The sequence below is a fragment of the Botryllus schlosseri genome, chromosome 14 (genome assembly GCF_051294905.1).
Source record: "Botryllus schlosseri isolate E-star chromosome 14, Bs_hap1, whole genome shotgun sequence".
Classification (NCBI taxonomy): Eukaryota; Metazoa; Chordata; class Ascidiacea; order Stolidobranchia; family Styelidae; genus Botryllus; species Botryllus schlosseri.
In genome coordinates, this window is record NC_137249.1 from 3,897,591 (window position 1) to 3,918,301 (window position 20,711).

A 20,711-nucleotide genomic window follows, 5' to 3' on the forward strand; every position below is an offset into this window, starting at 1 on the left:
TCGAAGATATTTGACCGTGAGAATAACAGTCTACTTATCAGGAGTATACCCGAATCCTGGATAGGAATTATACTGCCCAACCCAAAAATGTTGTGATATCAGATCAGTCACTATTATCAATCTGTTAAATTCGAAATATCCAAAGGCGACAGCATATCATTTGTCCGCTCATATTGTGTCTATATCTTATAATTAATATATATCAAGTACAACAAGAATTCTATTCAAATAGTTATAAACGTGATGATGTTTTTGTCGTGCCAGGCCTAAATTGATAAAGAATAAATCACATTTTGACGATGTGTGTTTACTGTCAGCCTGCTGGATCGGCTCACTTTCAATAGGACAATTCCATCCCGTCAAATAAGGCCTACTTTGAAAGACATAGAATACCCCTATAAATCCTGCGGCCCGCGGCGTCGTCAAAACTGGAAAACTGGCCCGTGAGCACATTTGAGTTTGAAACCTCTGGTCTAGTTAATTCACGACCTATGTTAAAAAAATACACTTCTGTATAAAATCGATAAGGGCAAAGCATTGCCAGTGTGAACTGAACACATATGTGTTCATAGCTTTTAACTGCTAGGGAGCGCTAAAGAAAGTCTGGAATTTGTGTCACGAAAATATGGTAACCCTATTATAATCACTATAATCAGTACCCAGCAAGAAGTTTAGCTCTTGGTTTCAAAAAGATTGGGGACTGCTGGCTAGTCGTGTTGCATCATCATCATTTATTAATATTTTTTATCAAATCAATACATCACCGATTGCGATATAATGAAAAGATTGGAGGGTGCCGAAACGACTTGGAGTAGTCATTTAATCAGACACCCACCTAGGCAAAATGACAAAAATGAATGCTGCAGGTGTCGGTAGGCGAGGTCGATATGTCAGATTAGTGGTCCGATAATCTTGAGGGCAGACTTAGAAATTGCTTGTATTTCGATTTGAATGTGGACATGCTCGACGACTGTCAGATAGCCGGCGAGATGCTATTCCACACTACAGGTCCGGCATACTTGATAGAGAGCTGCGTTTTCTTGTATTCCGTCCTGATCATATGTTAGTTGATCTTCGAGGACGCGTGTGTGTAGTAGCCTATTATAGTTGTGCGCTTTTGATTCCGAGGTGATGTATAGTCGTTGAAATTTGTGGGACTCTGACCACAATGGAACAGATACATAAACTTGGCAATTTCTAGCTTCCTCGTGTCTTCTATGTTTAGAACATCAAATCTTATCAGTTGCACAACCAGGCCCACTTGGGGCCTTGGCAATGATACGGAGAATCCGATGTTGTAGTTTTTGTCGCAACTAACGCTGACAGCAAGGTCCGAAATTCCTACACTGTACAGGAAATGGGAGACCGGCTCATTTGATTGCAGTATAAGTACAAGTAGCTGTTGATTGTAGCACAATAGATTACTTCGAGTACTTTGCTATTTTTAGCGATGAAATAACAAGTGCTAGTTGAGTCTTTGTAGTGTGAAATCGCTGAGGCAATGAGTTGGAATTTTCGAAGGTTAACCATCGATAAGTAATAAGAATCTTGTTGTGTTTAGAAGTGATTAAAATGATAATAAAACTAATCAGAACCAGACATAAATTCACCGTGCTCGCGTTCTGATGAAATGAGATGATTGATTGATTATGTGATTGTTTTCATTGGACATCCGCAATGATTCGCGTGATCATCGTCATGCTGCTATCTGCTTTATTTTGCACCAACGGCGGCATTCATCGTCTAGGTCGCGTCGGGGTTCGCTCGCTCAGAGTCCTTCCGCCCCAGATTTTGCTATTCTAACTGGATTATTTGTTTGCAGGATAGGCAAGGCAAAACAAAATGTTGATGTCTACAATCATCAAATTAGTCGCAATTGCCGTTATGTCGTTGCACATGACGGAAATTGTCGAGTGCTTGACTGACACGGCGAAAGCTTCGAAGCCAAATATCGTTTTTATCCTGACGGACGACCAAGATACTTACCTTGGTGGCTTGGTAAACCTATATTTATTTCCGTTGTTCTCGAACTATCCTATTTAGTAGTGACGATTTTACGTGTAATATAGACTGTAAGCGGTCTCAATTCACTATTTATATTATTGTTTTGTAAATAAAGTTACTGGCACCCGTGACACGCACTCACGCTCAATGTGAGAAAGTAGGTGAAGCTTGATGGCAGCATTCATTTTTTTGTATATTAAATTTAGCATTCAACTGGTATGCTATACATTCTGTACATTTTTCTCTTTCTAACTGATCCCTAATTTCCAGGATCCTATGGCAAAAGTGAAAACGCTGTTGAGAGATGAGGGAACCGAATTTACAAATATGTTTGCATCAACGCCACTCTGCTGTCCTAGCAGGACTAGCATATTGACTGGTGAGTATCTTGAATTTTTACCATTTTCGTCAACCACTGTTCCTTTTATCAAATATAAAATTTACTGACTGAAAACTTCTGATCTAACCAGGATACTGGGTTATATATTGGAACAGTATTTGTTCCATTATTGTGCATTATTGCATCGAGAAGCTGCTGATAGGCTGCATTGAAGGGCAAATAACAACTATTTTGAGTCGTAAGGCTACCTTGATAGGACATTACGAGTAATAATGGTATTTTGCCATGAAAATGGTTGAGTGCTGACCAGATAATCTTAGTATCAAATGTACATAACCTACTCGTAAATTCACATGAAAAGTGCAAAATTCCCAACTTAGATTTTCAATCTTGAAATAGTAAAAATGTAGTCGATATATAAGTATGGAATAGGCTTACTGTTTAAATGTATTTCAAGTTCGTAGTCGATTTGAAAAGTAGGGTACTTGTTTTGTATATTTTAAGGCAAATTATGTTGTGTAGTGTGCTGCAAGTTATGTGGCAACTTCTCAATATAATCTTCTAAATGCCTGTGATATTTCCTGGTGTTTTAATGAATACATATTTCAAATTTAAATTTCTCTATGATGCAAATCTAGGTCGTCTGATATCCTTTGGCCATAAGCAGTGGTTCCTATTCCTAAACTTTGTTTTCACTATTCCCTGGGTTGAATGAGTCAAGCATTGAGTCGCTTGAGTCGAGAACAATTTGATGTGATATTATTAGGGTGATATTATGCCAATGCATATTGTGTGACTTCGAAATTATAAAGTTTTAGAAATGCTGCATTCTGTGGTGTGATGATGTCTTTGAACTAATGTAAATTCACTTGTGAGCTTGTTCTTTTTTATGGTTTCAGGTCGTTACCAGCACAATCACAATACCCTGAATAATTCTGTTAGCGGAAATTGCAGTAGTAAGCTTTGGCAGCAAACTTTGGAAAAGGAGACGCTTGCTACTCACGTCAAATCTTTGGGTTATAGAACATTTTTTGCCGGAAAGTATCTTAACCAGGTATGTAATATGATGAATATCTATAGTGCCAAAATTCCTAGTGCGTGACATGACCAATGATTGCCGCAACATACATGTATTTCTAAAAAAAATTGAATAGTATATTCATATTGAAATGAACCCGAATATTTTCTGCTGACACTCGTCAGGGGTGATAGGAAAAAAATTTGGATGGTGTACTTTGTAATTTGTTTCAGTTCAAAATAGTAAATAATTTCAACATAACGGGATGTTGTTTGTAGTAGAAAAGATCAGATAATAAATTGTAGACCTATATGATATCTTAATCCATCGCAGACTGATTGTTGATAGCAGACAAATGATTTTCACTCCGCTGCAGATATTTTTACCATTCACAATGCAATAGCAATTCATTTTAAGATTTTTGTACCAGTTCATGCGTGTTTCAGTTAAAAGCTCCATAAATTACCTCCTAAACGAAATATTTGTTTGTCATCCAACATAATTTAGGAATATGACGTGATATCCTTGGGGTAAATTTGTATGATGTATGATGGTGTGTCTTGATATTGACCTATACTATTCAATTCTTTTTTGTGATTAAAACCTGTAATTTGGTAAGCTGTGCAGTGTGCACCTAATCAAGTCCTTTTCATCTATGATAAATTGATCTGAAATATTATGCTGGTTTGACTCGTTATTCTCTCTTGTCAAATCCATTTGACAGTCATGTGACAAACCGATTCTTCGTTGATGTGTGATTTGTGTTGTGCCTTTTTTACTCTGAATGGTCTGCTGACTTGTTATTTGAATTAAGCTATTTCTAACTGTATATAATATTTTCAACAGCTCTGTCGATACAATAGGTCATGGGATATAGATATGTGCTTTGCATCCCATTCCCGAGCGAGTTTGTTAGTATAATATTGAACACAATGAAGTGATGATTATATCCATATTTGAACATGCTTTTTCTTTTAGTATGGAGGAAAAGCAGTCGGAGGTCCGCAGCATGTTCCACCTGGATGGGATGAATGGCTTGGTTTGGTAACGATTTAATATATTAAGTGTATCTGGATTCATCCCCTCTGATTTTGGTCCCTAGTAACCTACAATCCACAAATATATGAGCTACTTTGACTGTGCATTGTGAAATATAATGTGCATTCATGTCAGCAATGAATTTGTGACCAATAATCTCGTCACTGCACTAATAGCTTCAAACTTAACCACATAGGTATTAACATCACACCCTGTCATTTTTAATGAATTGGATTTACTCTTACTGTGTCATTTATTGGGACAGGTCCGCAATTCTGTCTATTACAACTACACCATATCCGACAACGGAAAGCCTCACAGACACGGAGATGATTATTACAAAGATTATTTGACCGATCTGATAGTGAGTTGCCAAGCATTTCTGTTCTATAGAAGAGATTGGGATGGGCTTATAAGTAACTGTGGATTTCAATCTTTACCAAGTTGATTCATTGCCATTCAATGCAAACATTGCGACATAGTGTTGTCGATGTACAAACCTGATGTTACCAAGTTAGGTGTCAAAATTGTTTAGCGAATTGCGCAAGTAATTACTGCGTAATATATAGGTAGGTGTGGGCAAAATCGAGTACCAGAGTGATTCGATTCTGAATGGAGTATCAGGCATCGAGCTAAGTATTCGAGTATCACTCGATATGACGTCATAACCAGTTTAATGACGTGGGAAGTTCAAATATGTACCTTTTATGCCACCACAAAATATGCAGTGCCAGCTCTACACCGGGTTGTAATGACTCGAGTCATGATTTTTTGGTGACTCGACTCGAGTCAATTTGTGTATTGACTCGACTTGTACTCGAGTCATCGGGCATGACTCATACCAAGTCGTATGAATCGAAACTAGGATGGCCAAGACAGACATTCACTGTAACTGTAGCACTGAAAAGTCACCACATTATTGGTATTTCTACTATCAGAAAATAGGGCCACAAATTGTTGGGACTGCGGAAAACCACGATATTATGAATGCAAGCCATTCTAAATCACTCGAGCAGAGTTGAAAAAAGTGGGCTGAACCGCATTGAACTCAAAACTGAACAGTGAACACAATGACTTGGACTCAGACTTGAGTCACAACGCTATGACTCAGAATCGACCCTCTTGTCGACTAACTTGGACTCGGACTTGACTCCACTTTACTCGAGTCAAAACTATAAAATGGAGATTGACTTGTGACTCGGAGCCGCATAGATTTGTGATTTCCGCTAATGTGTGTACTGCGTGGCTTTGTAGCCTACTGCATGTTTCGTATGCTGAAATATTACCGATCCAGGTTTCAAGATTTCCACAATGGAAAATAGTATCGAAATTATAATTCTGGTTGATAAATGATCTTTTCGTGGCAATAAGCGTGTAATTTCAGTACTCTAAAAATTACATAATTCTAACTTCTCGACTTGAATTATCAGAATTAATTCTCGATTCAGATACTCGATCATTGTGCCCCGGCCGAGTAATATCTACGTTGACGGTTAGTTGACTAGCATAAACCAAGAAAATTTATCTTTTGCAAAATATCCCCACCTCCACTACTGGCATCGCGGATGGAATAGAATCGCTTGTTTTGAATGTCCTCTGTTGCTTGTCCTGTTGCTGGTTCGACAAGATAGCGTAATGGTTGATCGTCCGGCTTCTTCATAGGTAGGGCGTGGGTTCAATCCCGGCCGAGTCAGACCAAGGATCTTTTTAATAACACTGTTATCCATTGCTTGGCGCTCATGCAATACTGGAATAGCATGGAGGAATGGTGCAAGATTTAGAAAGCCTTGCAAGGCTATATCTGCGCCTTGCTTGTCCAGCGGCATATGCACATCATGCACTCGTGGTATGCATATGCACAGATCGTGTGTATGTATGTATATCATGAGTTGGTGTTTATCAAGGACAAAAATATGCAACGTATTATTCCTATTCTCTTCAGGCTAACCGTTCAGCACGATTCATCAAAGATCAAGTTGAAAAAAGGTCCGAGGAACCTTTCCTGATGATGCTGTCCACGCCTGCGCCGCATAGCCCGTGGGACGCGGCACCTCAGCACAGTCATGCTTTCGAAAACAGTACGGCACCCCGGACGCCGAATTATAACAAACGAGCGAAGGTCGGAAGGCTGTAAAAAAATTCCCATCTTATTGCGGCAATATCACGGTAACTAATTTTCAGAATCAGCACTGGTTGATGCGGCAAGCTAATATTCCGATGAAGCAGACGTCGGTAGATTATGCGGATAACGCTTTCAGGTTGGAATGTTTCACTTTTATCAGTTTCAACTTCGAACGTAGCGTTTGGCAGATAACTAAAAATAATGATACGCCTTAACCTTTGGTTTCAATTTCGTCGAATTTGAATTGTGCTGAAAAAGTTTTGAGGATAAAATTGTAATCCATGTATACTGCATTGGTTTAATTTTATTTGAAGAGCTTCTTGGAGGTACAGAACTTCAATATACAATTGTATAGTAAATTCATATTGAAATATACCCAAGTATTTTCGGCTGACGCTCGTCAGGGATAATCGTCAGCAACTAGTAGAGAATGGGAAAGAAACTTGTATATCAACAATCGTATCACCAAATATGACATCAAAGGCATGGATCTCGAATAATCAAGGCGAAGAGATCGCTTAAGCTTAATGTACTATTTTTAGTTGAATATATTATTCAATTCAATTTTATTGCGTTGATCGTTAACACAAAACTTAAAGCAGCGCTCATTGGAAGTGGGTACTAAACCCGGAGGGGCCTGTACTTGATATTTTCACCCCCAACCTACGCTCGCGTATCTTCATGAAATAATAATATAGTTCAAGTTCAAGTTTATTCATAAAATTTCATCACTTCAAAACATCACAAGACTACAATACAATGAATGATAGGAAGGTGCCGAAACCACTAGGAGTTGTCTTAAGATCAGACACCCACCTGGGCCTATGGGCAAGATAAAGAGGAGGCATGCACACTGAATGAAAGTTGAAGAAGCTGATATAAAGTGGCAAGCGATAAAAGCAGGTGGCAAGTCAGGTCACGGTCCGGTTAATTGTGAGGGCTGACTAGTATTTATTCAGCATAGTTTTGTCTCGTGTGGAAATAATGTTGAGATACACGTGACTGGTCGGGCAAATTTTGCAATTGCTTTTTCCATCCATACATCTCAAAATATAGAATTTTAGACCTATTCGCAAGGAATGCTTAGCTACACATATGCCTATTCAGACAATTTTTGCTCACCTGCAATCGCTTGCAAATGTCTGAGTGGCCTTCGGATCAAGTTAAGTGAGGGCAGTGCTACTTTGCTGATGCATAGTTCAATCCCACATTGTCTTGTATTTTGTAAGAGTATACATATCGCTGACTCGCCCATTTGAATACACCATTGTGACTGTTCAATCAAAAGATTGCGTTTCCAGGAAACGATGGCAAACGCTCCTTTCCGTTGACGACTTGGTGGAAAAAGTCGTCCAGACTCTCGACTCCTTGAAGCTGTTGAACACTACGTATATCATCTACTCTTCAGACAACGGATATCATCTGGGTATTTTTCAATCAATCCATGTTTTGTGTCATTGCTCGGCGGTATGCAGAGACGTTTGAGCTCGCTATAGCAATTTTTGAAATTGCCTTACTGGGACTGACTTATCACGGACTATCATGCACTATTGACTTAGCGTTTAAGATAAGTGGACTGACTGGCGACTCAAGACCATACTTTTAATAAGCAGACTTGCAAACTTGATACTGATTTTGCTCTGTAGGAATAGTATTTCTGCACTTTATTGTTGATGGAAGTAAACTAGTTCATCTTGAAATTGAATATGATGTTCGAAAAATGAACGATAGATTGAAGAAATAGTTCAGTCATCACCGATAATTATATAGAAAATTGGGAAATTTTGTCACGATGTACTCAAAGTAGCTTATTTCAATTTTTATTAAATTTTGGGATCCATTTTTCAAATTGATAGAAAATGAAGTTTTCGTAAAATTTTCATGTTTTTTTGGCCATATCTCGGCCATCAATGTGTTAGTTACATTGTTCAAGGTTAAGAATGGCCAACATATGGCCAAAACAAACTGAAAACTTTATATAAAGTTAATTTTCTCGAAATGTTCATGATGATATAAGCTGATTTGATTCCAGTAATCCTATATATTGCTATGTGGGCCAGGTTTCTAAACTTAATGTATTGAGATTGAGTCAGTTGTGCCGTGTTGCCCGAGGATTCAATTTAGAAACATCTTTTTATAAACTGATTTCTACTCGGAGAAAATGATTTGTAAATAGTAAGTGTGCAGTTCGACTTGTAGAACTGTTCTGACTGAAGCAATTTGAAATTAGAATCACGGGACAACAGGAATTCTTGTCAATATTAGGTAGACTTTATTACTGATGACGTCGACTTCTTGGGTCCATTTTCTTCCGCCTAGTATTTGAAACAAAATTTAAAGGCATCACATATTCCCTTCGCCCCAAATGTAATTGAGAGGATCGACTGGGTCGGCAGATGTAGTAAAGATGCAATGTAAATGGTTTTGAGCTTGATTGTGCTGCACATTGCACCTGTAATAGGCTCGGAATTCATATTAACATGAGATAACATGGATTCGAGTCGCGTTTTATAATCATCCAGCTATATTATTAAAAAATGAACTGGTTCAATTTTGCTCAAATTCCTGATGCTGGATTTTAGTTTCATTGTGATGTAGTTCAGGACAATTCACAATGGAATGATATATTTCCCGTTTTCAGGTCAATTTGGTTTACCAATCGACAAGCGGCAACTTTACGATTTTGATTTGCGAGTGCCGTTGATCATTCGGGGACCGGGCGTGCCGAAAAACGTTACACGGGCAGAGCCTGTGCTCAATATCGACTTGACGCCAACCATGCTCGATATTGCTAACGGAAGCGCGGGATACTTCCCACAGGAAATGGACGGCGTCTCTTTTGTGCCGTTACTGCACGACAAGGTATGGGATTGTTGAACCGTAACACGAAATTAAATAGTGATTGATATCCAATCCATCCTGAACCATTTCCACCTTTCATAGAAAATCTGCGCCCAAACTAATGCTATCTTGTTTGTTAATCTTGCTCTGTGGGTTATTGAAAATTCTGTAGCACTATTTCCATATTGTGAACCGGCGATTGGTGCCATTGATTAAGATCAGTGAAGTTACTAACTGTTGATTAATTTTAAAGCACATACACAATGTTAGTGAATAACACAACATAACGATGTATCATTAACCATCGCTATCAATTTATATACGTTTTATCACACCAGGTCAATGGCGCATCGAACTGGAGGAAGGATTTTGCTGTAGAATATCAGGGGGAGGGAAAAACAATACAGTCTGGCTGTCCCCACCTAGGATACGGTGTTAGTGTAAGTAAAATATGTGTATTTGTTTTGCGAGTTGTCTTGATACGTAAATATACCTAAATGTTTTAGTAAAAATTTCTTGCATTTTACTAGGATTGTAACCACGTCACGAGGTTCTGAGTCACAAGTCAATCTCACTAGTATAGTTTTGACTCGAGTCATTTTCAATTCACCACCGAGTCAAGTCCGAGTCTAAGTCAGTGAGTAGAGGGTCTGTCTTGGCCGTCCTTGTAGGCTCGAGTACAAGTCGAATCAATACACAAATTGACTCGAGTCAAGTCGAGTCACCAAAAAATCGTGACTTGAGTCTTTACAACCCTTCATTTTACGCTTGATTTTGCATAATAGTAGTTTTGAGATATTTATAACTTTCAGTAGTGAAATCGGCGTAATAACAGTGTGAAAAGGCCCCTGTATCACATTAACTGAATATATTTTTGAAGAAGGTGTGTTTTTTAATCTTGAAGGAAGCCACCTGTGATAAACTGTTAGAAGCATGCGACCCATCGACCAAATCTGCCTTTTTAACTAGTTGAGTACCTTACTGACATTTCATTTTTTACTTCCACTTCAAGTAGTTTTGTCTGTAAATTGCTACCGTACTTCTACTTGTGTGGCAACGCTGACTACATTTAGAATCTCTAGCTGTATTTGGTCAAGTGAAATGTTATCAAGTCCATTTCGTAATTCCAGAACTGTTTTCCCGATTGTGTGTGCGAAGACGCTTTCAACAATTCGTACAGCTGCGTCCGTACTCTCGTGCCTGGCGACGCGACCAAGGATCTCATGTACTGCGAATTCGCAGACAGCGAGACATTTGTTGAGCTTTACAATTTGTCAACAGATCCTTATCAACTCAATAATATCAAGGATACAGTTGACCCGACGGTAAGATGAAGAGCTAGCTTTGTGATTTTTGGTCCGGTTGTGTAGTTGCGTCCAGCCATATGCTAAGCTGTTTTCGTTAATAGATGACTTGAAAATGCCTACTAAAATGCCAATATGTCGGATAACCTTTAGTATTTCACAACGTGCAAGGCATAAATGACTAAGTGGCTGCCCTATTCTTAAACGTAATCAAATCTGAATCCAATCTGCTCAAGATTTTGATGCAATGTCAAAAACTAGGAATTTGGTTTCAAGTCTAATGCCACCCCAGATGAAGCAATGTCATACTGTATCTATTAAAAAGCTTCTCAAATGATGATAATCCGATTGTTGCGGTGTGTGCGACTCTGAATCAGTGGTTCTGAACCTTTTTGTCTTCTCGGAAACCAGGGTTGTAATGACTCGAGTCACGATTTTCTGATGACTCGACTTGACTCGAGTCATTTTCTCAAAATACGGAAAAGACTCGACTCAACTTGAGTCAATATGTGTATTGACTCGACTTGGACTCGAGTCATGGCGTATGACTCGAACCAGGTCATATGACTTGACACTCAGACGGCCAAGACCGACATTTCATTGTAATTTTGAAGAATAGTAAAGTAACCACACTATTGGGGTTTTGTCTATTGGTACTGGTACTTGAAAAGGCCACCATAAACCGCTAAAAGTGAGGAAAATTGGTATATTATAAATGCTAACCATGTGGATTTAACAAACTTTAACTGGTACCTGAGAAGTCAACACAATGACTTGGACTCGGACTTGAGTCATAATACCATGACTCGGACTCGACCCTCATCTCACTGACTTGGACTAGGACCTGACTCGGTGGTGAATTGAAAATGACTCCACTTACCTCGAGTCAAAACCATAAAAGTGGGATTGACTTGTGACTCGTAGCCTTGTGACTGGGTTACAACCCTGTCGGAAACTCTTCCCCAGTTTTAGTTTTAATTTAGCTAAATTATCGTGCAACTGTCATCTGTCTTGTGCAAATATTAACTGTAGGCTAGTGATGAACAGCAACAAAATGACATAATCTTTACGGTAATATCACACCATATGTAGAAATTGGGTAGAAATATGCAGTCCTGTCTTGAAAATCTGTGTCTTCGATTGACATACCGGTTCCGAAAATCCATTTCCTCAAAGATCGGTTGTGGCGAATGTAATATTAACGCGTAATGCTTCTGACGACACGTTTGGGTATGATCGCGACATATATGGCACCAAAATTGAGAAGCAGATTTAATAATGAACGTCCATCCTAGTCATATCTATGTAGCAACTCATCTTGAAGTTATTCTGGAACAGTGCTTATGTATATCACAAGAGAAAATGGATTCTGTTGCGAGGTCTCTATCCCTCTATTGGGCCAGATCAGGGAAAAACCTTCAGGAATTATACTTGAAACGATTTTGTACAAATTTGCTGAGACTGACAACTTCAGATCCAAAATGTTTCAGAAACATTTTGAAGCCACCCTGATTTTCCTTACTACTATAACTTTTTATTTTTTCAACAGACCCCACTAAACGGCAGTATGTTTGTGTCACCAGGATATTGGAAATTGTACAATTAAAATGAGTTTGCACAGTAGGATGTTTCATCGCAGACCCCGTGTAAATGCTTCGCGGACCCCCGGTTGAGAACCACTTCTCTATATCAACTGAGCAAACAACTAGAATTCAAAACGGTTCCACCTGACGTCGATCTAAAAAATTCTCAGGTATTTTTGTGCACTGAAAATTTTGTATCAAGAGACGTTAATGTTTTCAGATGCTGGTTCACATGAATTCGCGTCTGATCGAACTTGGATTTTGCAAGGGAGACTCCTGTCGGCAACCTGGACGTCATAGGGCGTGGCCTGACGTAACGCCGAGTGTGGGACTACATCCAGAAAAATCAATGATCAAGAAATTTGTAAATGCTGTCTTTGAATATGGAAAAAATCATTTTTATAGTGGGTATGATAAATTGTGAATGCGAGTGTCCTGACATCTCCCCTGAACATTCCATTCTTTGATATTGTTGTGATCAGAATTTCCAAGGTCGTGACGACGAACTTTTTAATAGTAAAAAGATTTATATGTATATATGCCTTTTATAGGTATCAGAGATACCTTTACCGGTAATAGGAATAAGCAAAGTGGTCAACGTTTTCTAGTCGACGTGAATTAGTTAATTAGAGGGACTTTCTTCTTTTGTGATGAATATATTTGTCAGCATTTTATGATCGACATATTTTACATTCACCCCTTTCTGTATTTGTGATCGTACTTTATACTCGTCAGTCGTCAATATTCAGTTTGAACTCATGTTTGCATTACATTTTTTTTTAATAATTGAGAAACAAATTGTAGGGCAAATTATAGTCACTCTAACTTTTTAGTCTTCCGGAATATTGCAATATTTCCTTTCAGTGTCACTATAGTTGTGTGCGTGGAGATATACTGTCTTATTGTAATACTGAAAATACAGTCTTGAAATGCATTCTCTTCCAGTATTATGAAGAGAATATTTCTTATGGTAGTGTGTATGCAATTGTTATGTTTCCGATTTAGGCCTATTATGCACTGTGCTGGATCTACACATAGCTAGCTATCTGTCTGCTTCGTTGCCGCCTTATTTGCTGTAAAATTATATTGACGTAAGATTTCGATTGATTGTCTCATGGTCAAACCATTTTGACTTGCCTTCTAATAATAAACTTGCCAGTTCGAAATGAAGATTTTACACCAGGCTATACATAGTAGACATCCCTAGATCTTCGTTTTGAGAATTAGCGTCTTCTCAGTCACGGAAAAAGTAAAGAAAACACCTTTTCACGATGCATTCTTCCAACTCAAGCAGGTATCGCGTCTCCGTCGCCAAAGCATCTCGATGGTTTAGGCGAATAAGAATATCATATATCTATCTCATCAGATCAAAACACCACGAGACTGCAATACATTGAAAAGACAGGAAGGTGTCGAAACGAGTTGGAGTAGTCTTTGAAATCAGACGCCCGCCTGAGCCTAGGTGATGCAAATACGAGCCATGTACAGTACGCTGGATGAAAAGTAAGGAAGATAATATAAAAGACACTTGATAGAGCGAGTTTTCATGTAACTTGTAATTATATGGTAGTTAGTTGGACGAGGAGTACGCGCGTGCGTTGCGCATGCATCATAATTATGCTCTTTTGATTCCGAGATGAGATACTAGTTGAACCATAGCAATTTACAATGTATTTTTCACTTCTGTGAACATTGTAGAGTCAAATCGATGAAATGATGAATAAAACTGATACTGAAACCGGTTTTGAGTCTCCAAAATACGAAATTATCGAAGTGTGACATGACGTGTCTAAAGAATTTATTATTATTGTCACTCGGTGCTGAATCGCTGACTAACTGCAGTAAACAAAAGGAAGTTTGGTATAGAATCGTGAGATAAGTTTTAGCTCCGAGAAGAAAGTGTACGAGCTTGAAAAGGAAACTACAGGATGCCGTATCTGTCTGGCGGTAATATATTTTTAAGATAATATTATCATGCCGACACTGAAATATGTCCAAATGGTATTTAAGATAATAATATCATGTCCAAATGGTATAAAGTACGGTATTGATCAGACATGGAGTGATTAATGTAATATTAATGTAATATAAAGCAGTGCAGTTTTACAACCCGACGTGTATACTATCAATAACCTGATATAACACACTATTCCCTGGTTATGAATGTTCTTTTTATGTCATATTCCATGTAAAAGTTAACGGTGAAGTAATTGTTTTACTATGAAATCAATTAGATATACCAGTGTGTCTGTGACTGCGTAGATAATCGATTACGATTACTTTGACTTTTATTAGAATTTGCGATCACCCCATGTCAGGTATTGGTATCATTTAATGATTTATTATACCGTACCACTAAATTGCTTGAGGCACCCGTATGGCCGTATCTATCTTGAAGTTAGACACATTAATATATGATGATGATGACATAACTAAAGGCATTTTACTGAAAACTACCATATTTTCTTTCAGGTCAAGTCTTGGAGGACAAATCTATATGGAGGTCGTCCATCGTATTTGATGCTTTCTGGGGATTTGTGAACGTTGTTGTGTTATTGTAAGTAATTCCATTTTCAACAAACAATATGATCATATTGCCAAACTGTTCCTAAAGTAGACAAAATACACCGTAACCGTAATCCCACTCAACGCTAGGGGCAGTTTTAAAGGGATCCTAACTGTTTGCTGATGTCTTCCGTGGTTTTTTAAGGTGTTTCCCAAAATTTGGACTTGCAACTACAAAAGATTGTGAATCTATTTGGTTGCATGAGATAGAACCTGAAAAATTTGTTCTATGACTGCTCACTGGCCTGTATGAAATAGGTGTTCTGTGCTCACACTACGTTTTAATAAAATTATTTAATTAATTATATTACTTTAACTTGGAGTATCATCGCTGCTCGCCTGATGTATCAGACAAAACGTACCGAGATTCCAGTAGGGCTCACTGCCAGGATAGCCTAATAAATAATTCATTTAAACAAATATGGCTATTTTTTGGTAGTTGAATGAAACACTTGTGGTCTCTTAAAAGCACTTTGTGGTCACCCAAAAACCAAACCTTAAAAAAAACCTGGAAGTCCATATTTATAATTTTGTGCATATAATTATTTGATCTGAAGTCCATACCAGTGAAGTTGAATGCCGACAATTTCTACCCCTTACATATTTCGTGCTGCATGAATGAATTTCATAATTTGATCCCTGTGATTATAATATTGTAATTCTATAGCAGTGGAATATGCAGCTGGAATCTTCAAAACAATACTAACTAGAAAACCGGGACATTTCACTTAAAGTTTTAATTGATGCTAATTGAATGTAAAGGGCTTCACATATGTATATTGAACCGCCATGGTCAATTTTAGTGCATTGTGTGTCAAAACTTTGAACTGATTTTATGGGTAAAATCTACTCGAAATCGTCTTGACCCTTCATTTCATATCTTTTTTATTTGATTGCAAGCTTGTGATGTTTCAAAATGGTGGAATTATACTGGGCAATAATTTTGAACGAAAAATTTTTTGACTCTGATTATGCACTTGATTTATTCCAATTTTGGTATGCTGATTCCAAAAATGCCGCTACCGTAGTTTTCTTCTATCACGTCAAGTTTTTGCTCTATGACATGTGCCCAAAATATGCAAATTTTCACAAACTTAGCCATATTACTTTTCCATACCATGTAGAAATCCACACTTTTATCATATAATAAGTTATATAGTCAAAGGCTCAATTGAATTATTAGGAAAAAAGGTAGGCCGATGCTTTCACCCATTTTCGGTTAGGGGATGCAATCATCCAATGATATTTCAGACACATATTTAAAGCAAACTGCAGTATATGGCAAAAAAAAATGAACATTACATTTACTATCAGATCAGATGTAAGTCCAATGCCCCATTCAGCTTTTCAGTGTAACTTGAAACCCAAAGTTTTTCAACTATCAGAAATCAGGGCACCCTAACTCGGAAATATAATTCCTCTCATGTCAGCTTTCAGACAATGTTGCAGCCCGATTTAACAAAAAAGGGAAGGGGGATGCAATCAAGTTATTCGAGCAGGCCCGGAACGTAAGTAGAATATTTGAATAATCCATAGCACTTTTAGTGACCTCATTATGATCATAGAGACATAGACCTAATACTTTTCATTACTCTTTTAGTGGACCTGGTGGCCCGGGGGGTCCGCGTCGAAGGATGGGCGGATTTAGAAGTGGTGGAGCTCCAAGCCCGCCTCCTATGGGAGGTGGCGGATGAGGTCGTTAAACGCCCATTTGCGGAATGCTTGCTGATAATTCAGCAAGTATGAGCGAATGGGCATAGGGTGGAGTCTTGACCTCACCCTACCCTAAATGCAAGACTATATCTAGGCCACGGATATATTTAATGACGCTTCAACATTCAACTCACATTGAGCTTGTTGGGGCTGACGATGCTTGCAGTTGTAAATAACTTTCTTAAAATGTTCTTATGTATTAACAGTGATGTAGCAGTTGTACTTTGCTTTGCTATGTGTCACCTGTTGCCTTATTATTGAAATTGCCTTGACTTATCCAATTCTTGTGTGGTTATGTCAAGGTAATTGCACAGATATTGTAGCAGTTTTTGCCTTAAGCACTCTATTTTTGTTGCATGTGTAACTTATCGGCACATTGCTCTCTTTTTCGTATTTCTGTTGACTCTCTGTCCAGATCATGAAACCCGGTGGCATTTCATGTTCTGGCACAAATAGTGAATGTTATTGACCGACTTGTACTTGTATAGTTTGTGCAATAAACTAAACGTGCCGTGATGTAGTAGCTTGTGCTATTCAAGAGAGTATTTAATTCCAGTACTGACTAGGCTACAGTGTAAATCCAGGGTAGAGTTGATAAATTCGCGATGTAGTAGCTTGTCCTATTCAAGAGAGTATTTAATTCCAGTACTGACTAGGCTACAGTGTAAATCCAGGGTAGAGTTGATAAATTAACCTTTCAAATTTTCCTTGCTATTTTGGTTAAAACTATTCCAATCCGTAGAAGCAAAGCTATTATTAGAGATTTATTATTGAATGATTTTCTTTTTTTCTAATTTACTGGCTGATGAAATTGTTAATTTGGCTTGAATATTGTTAATTTGGCTCAATTTCAAACCATAGAAGTGAAGTTATTGGAGTACGGTATACAATTTTGCGTATTTTGAAGTTCTTTAATTAATAATTTTAGCAACAACTTTGCTTCTTCGGTTGCAATTGAGTCAAATTTGCTATGTACCAAACAACTTCCAATTTCATGACATAGGCAGTAAAGTTTTGATAAAATTCGGTATTGAGCCAAATTTGGTGTACAGGTACAGCGTTTTCTAACCAACCTCATTATCTGAAAAAGACAGTAACATCTGAACAACCCTAATCCAGGACTTGGCTAAATTATCTCCCGGATCTATTTCCATCCGAGTTCACTATATTTATGAACTAACTATATATAATGAGCTTTTACATTCAATGTTCATCACCAGTAGATGCATCGGAGACCCATGTCTTAGGTTCCTGAACTAACGGTTTATTTGACAATACGAAACTGGAAATTTGAGCAAAAAAATTCAAAGTTTCAAATTGAATATGTTGCATTGATAACTCAGCATAGAATTCAAAACGTTGCATAGAACCATGGAAACATGTGAAGTACCGTTACAGAGGTTGAAGGGTAAGAGACTTTATCATCGCACATGTTATTGTATTTTACAGTATGTCGATCTCAATGATATTCTCTTCCACCAGCGTCGAGGTTTTATAAGGAATAGCACGGAACATTCTGATTCCATTAGGATTTATGACTGTGTGAATCAGATCAGTCAACGAGTAAGGCTTGGCCTGTTCATCGTCGAAGATATCCGTTAGCATATAAGTATCAGCCGGGTTTTCGATATTCAGCTCCGCGAGTGAAAATACGTATGGTGCTGGAAAACCGTCCGTTCTGGTGGACATTATCGCGACAGCCTGGTCACCGCCAATTAGGGATTTCACCCACAGCTGTTATTAAAATTGTTGTTAGAGAAGATCATTTGAAAACGTATGGAAACAGACCTGATAATTGTTGTCGCCTTTGACTCTTCTGGCCTGCACTCCCAACGGATCTTGGCTCACTTCAATTACTCCGCGTTTAAAGTAGATTTCCTCTCTCACTCTAGGATCGATAGTCCGCAAATCGACGGAGACCAGCATGGGTGCAGCTAACATTGCCCACATTCCTGAAACAATATTTTTGTCTTATATCCATATACTGAGTTGTAACCAAGCCGCAAGTCAATCCATGGATTTGATTCGAGTTATTTTCAATTCACCAACGAGTGGAGTCATAAGTCATTGAGTTCATTGTTCAGTTCGGGTCATATTCAACCCACTTTTTCGTGATTCAGCTTGGGGGATATCAAATGCCTCGCACTCGTAATATCCCAATTTCCTCAATCTCAACTGTTTCTGGCCCTATTTTTCAAGTACCAGTACTGATAGGCGAAATACGAATGATGGGGTTACTTTACTATTATTCAAGTTACAATGAAAAGCCCATCTTGGCCGTCCAAGTCATATGACTCGAGTATAAGTCGAGTTGATACACAAATTGACCTAAGTCAAGATATTTTACATATGTTGAGAAAATTACTAAGTCAAGTCGAATCACCAAAAAATCGCGACTCGAGAGTCATTACCACTCTGTCCAAATAGAATACATGTTTACCAAATTGCATCCTGGCTTCATCAAAGCTCAGCCCAAAATCTCCACCAATCAGCATGTCCGGGTCATTCCACCCGCCTGGGCCAGCAGCAGGTATCAAGACATCTTGGTGATCGCCCCACCATTGAATAATGTTTTTAACAGAGTCAAAGTTGTCGTCAATGTCTCCGTAGTTTCGCCACATGTTACAGATTTCCTTGACATATGTGTAATTGACCTAAAATGTGTATTAAATATATTAGCTGTGACATTATTGGTGCTCAACATCGGAGAGCTACCTTGGGCGGCAGACCACCTTGATATAACGGCCATTCACAAGAGTAAATCATTGGATGGCCGGTGGCGTTTAATTCTTTGCTCATGAGAGGGTAACCCACAGCTTGCTCCGACGAGTTGGAAGAGCATCCATCGTACTTCACCATGTCCACTTTCCACTTGGCAAAGGTCTGCGAATCTATCTTTTCATATCCCATTGTTCCTGGGTACCCTGCACAAGTCAACTTTCCCATGTCGGCATATATTCCAAGTTTGAGGCCCTGAAGAAACAATTCATAAAATCATCACATATATATGTTTTGGGCTTTACGCCTTCGATGGAATTTTCAGAGACCTTGCTATGAACATAATCCACAAGGGCAGGAATGCCATTCGGGAATCTGGTATGATTTGGCTCCAGTTCATGATTAGCATTCCTCTGTTTTTCAGACCAGCAGTCGTCAATGTTAATCATTGTATAGCCGTGATCCTTCCAGCCATCTTCTACCATTCTGAACAGAGTTATGAATACGGTGAAGTGGCTAACATCAAAAATATGAAATGAATACATACCGATCTGCCATTTCCATAAACAGTTTCTCACTGATACAACTGTCTGGGGCACTATCACAATCTGTGGCACATCTAAACCTTTCCCAAGCAAGCCACCCCATAGGCGGAGTTCTCGCAACGCCATTGTCGTAAGCGGAAACGAAATGAGCACTGAGGCAACACAGCGACAACAGAATATACGTTTTCATCATACTTGTATGCTAATATCGGAAAGAAGAAGCGCAAGTAAGACGTTACGAGGGGACACACCGTTACTGGCACCAGCAAAGCCCGCAATAAACTTACTGATTGCTGCCGCAAAATAAATATCGTTACTTCGCGCATTCAACGGTCATACACGGACACGAACTGTTTGCACTATCCTAAACTACGAGAATTAACCTCGTGATGATATGAAACTATCAGTCATTCGAACTGAACCGGTTCGCAACTTGTTTCCAAACCCACGCACTCGCACGTAAACAAAATCGAAACAGACCTGCACTTTGAATTAGATTGCCACAGAAGGGAATGCAGCAGAATTTCGCTGCATTTGGATCAAATTTTGCAGACGAGTGCGGCCATGCGAAATACGTATGATGTGCAGCAGTGCCCACTGCCCAGCACGGGATATCGATATTACCCACCATAAATATTTGTAATGCTTGAATTTCAAAACGATATCGGGATTTTCGTCTTATTAATTATCGATACCGATGTAATTCATAGCTCAGTTTAGTTTATTCACAACTTTATCAAATCGATACACCACAAGAGTGCGATTCTGTGAAAAGATAGGAAGGATAGCAAGGTGTCGAAACACCTTAGAGTAGTCATTGAAATAAGACACCCACCCGGACCTAGGCGATGTAAAGAGGAGGCACGCACACTGAATAAAAAGTAAAAGGAAATGACATCAAAAGGGCAAGCGACAAAATG

At 38.6% G+C, this 20,711-nt stretch overlaps 3 protein-coding genes across 4 annotated transcripts in view; 2 read left to right on the plus strand and 1 right to left on the minus strand.

Moving 5' to 3' along the window:
- The window catches only part of LOC145455906 (N-acetylglucosamine-6-sulfatase-like), a 41,053-nt gene extending 27,637 nt beyond the window's left edge, over nucleotides 1-13,416 (plus strand). The window contains exons 2-13 of one of the 2 annotated variants that reach the window (XM_080333936.1): nucleotides 1,823-1,998; nucleotides 2,275-2,383; nucleotides 3,244-3,398; nucleotides 4,341-4,406; nucleotides 4,666-4,764; nucleotides 6,343-6,519; nucleotides 6,582-6,658; nucleotides 7,824-7,948; nucleotides 9,164-9,384; nucleotides 9,702-9,803; nucleotides 10,494-10,688; nucleotides 12,471-13,416. In XM_080333936.1, coding sequence (XP_080190062.1) covers nucleotides 1,843-1,998; nucleotides 2,275-2,383; nucleotides 3,244-3,398; nucleotides 4,341-4,406; nucleotides 4,666-4,764; nucleotides 6,343-6,519; nucleotides 6,582-6,658; nucleotides 7,824-7,948; nucleotides 9,164-9,384; nucleotides 9,702-9,803; nucleotides 10,494-10,688; nucleotides 12,471-12,674 — 1,686 coding nt within the window. In that variant the 5' untranslated portion in view covers nucleotides 1,823-1,842 and the 3' untranslated portion in view covers nucleotides 12,675-13,416. The other variant, XM_080333937.1, reaches the window with a different exon arrangement.
- Nucleotides 13,417-14,038: 622 nt separating this feature from the next.
- LOC145455913 (selenoprotein K-like) lies at nucleotides 14,039-17,048 on the plus strand. The gene is made up of 4 exons (XM_080333943.1): nucleotides 14,039-14,197; nucleotides 14,723-14,807; nucleotides 16,246-16,323; nucleotides 16,416-17,048. Exons 1-4 carry the CDS (start codon nucleotides 14,179-14,181, stop codon nucleotides 16,516-16,518), a joined length of 285 nt encoding a protein of 94 aa, XP_080190069.1. The 5' UTR covers nucleotides 14,039-14,178; the 3' UTR covers nucleotides 16,519-17,048.
- Nucleotides 17,049-17,771: 723 nt separating this feature from the next.
- Nucleotides 17,772-20,099, minus strand: LOC145455908 (alpha-N-acetylgalactosaminidase-like). Its single transcript, XM_080333939.1, has 6 exons — nucleotides 19,794-20,099; nucleotides 19,576-19,732; nucleotides 19,244-19,501; nucleotides 18,969-19,182; nucleotides 18,317-18,480; nucleotides 17,772-18,262 (listed from the first exon to the last, which is right to left on the minus strand). The coding sequence occupies exons 1-6, from the start codon at nucleotides 19,982-19,984 to the stop codon at nucleotides 17,972-17,974; spliced, it is 1,275 nt and encodes a 424-aa protein (XP_080190065.1). The 5' UTR covers nucleotides 19,985-20,099; the 3' UTR covers nucleotides 17,772-17,971.
- Nucleotides 20,100-20,711: the final 612 nt, after the last annotated feature.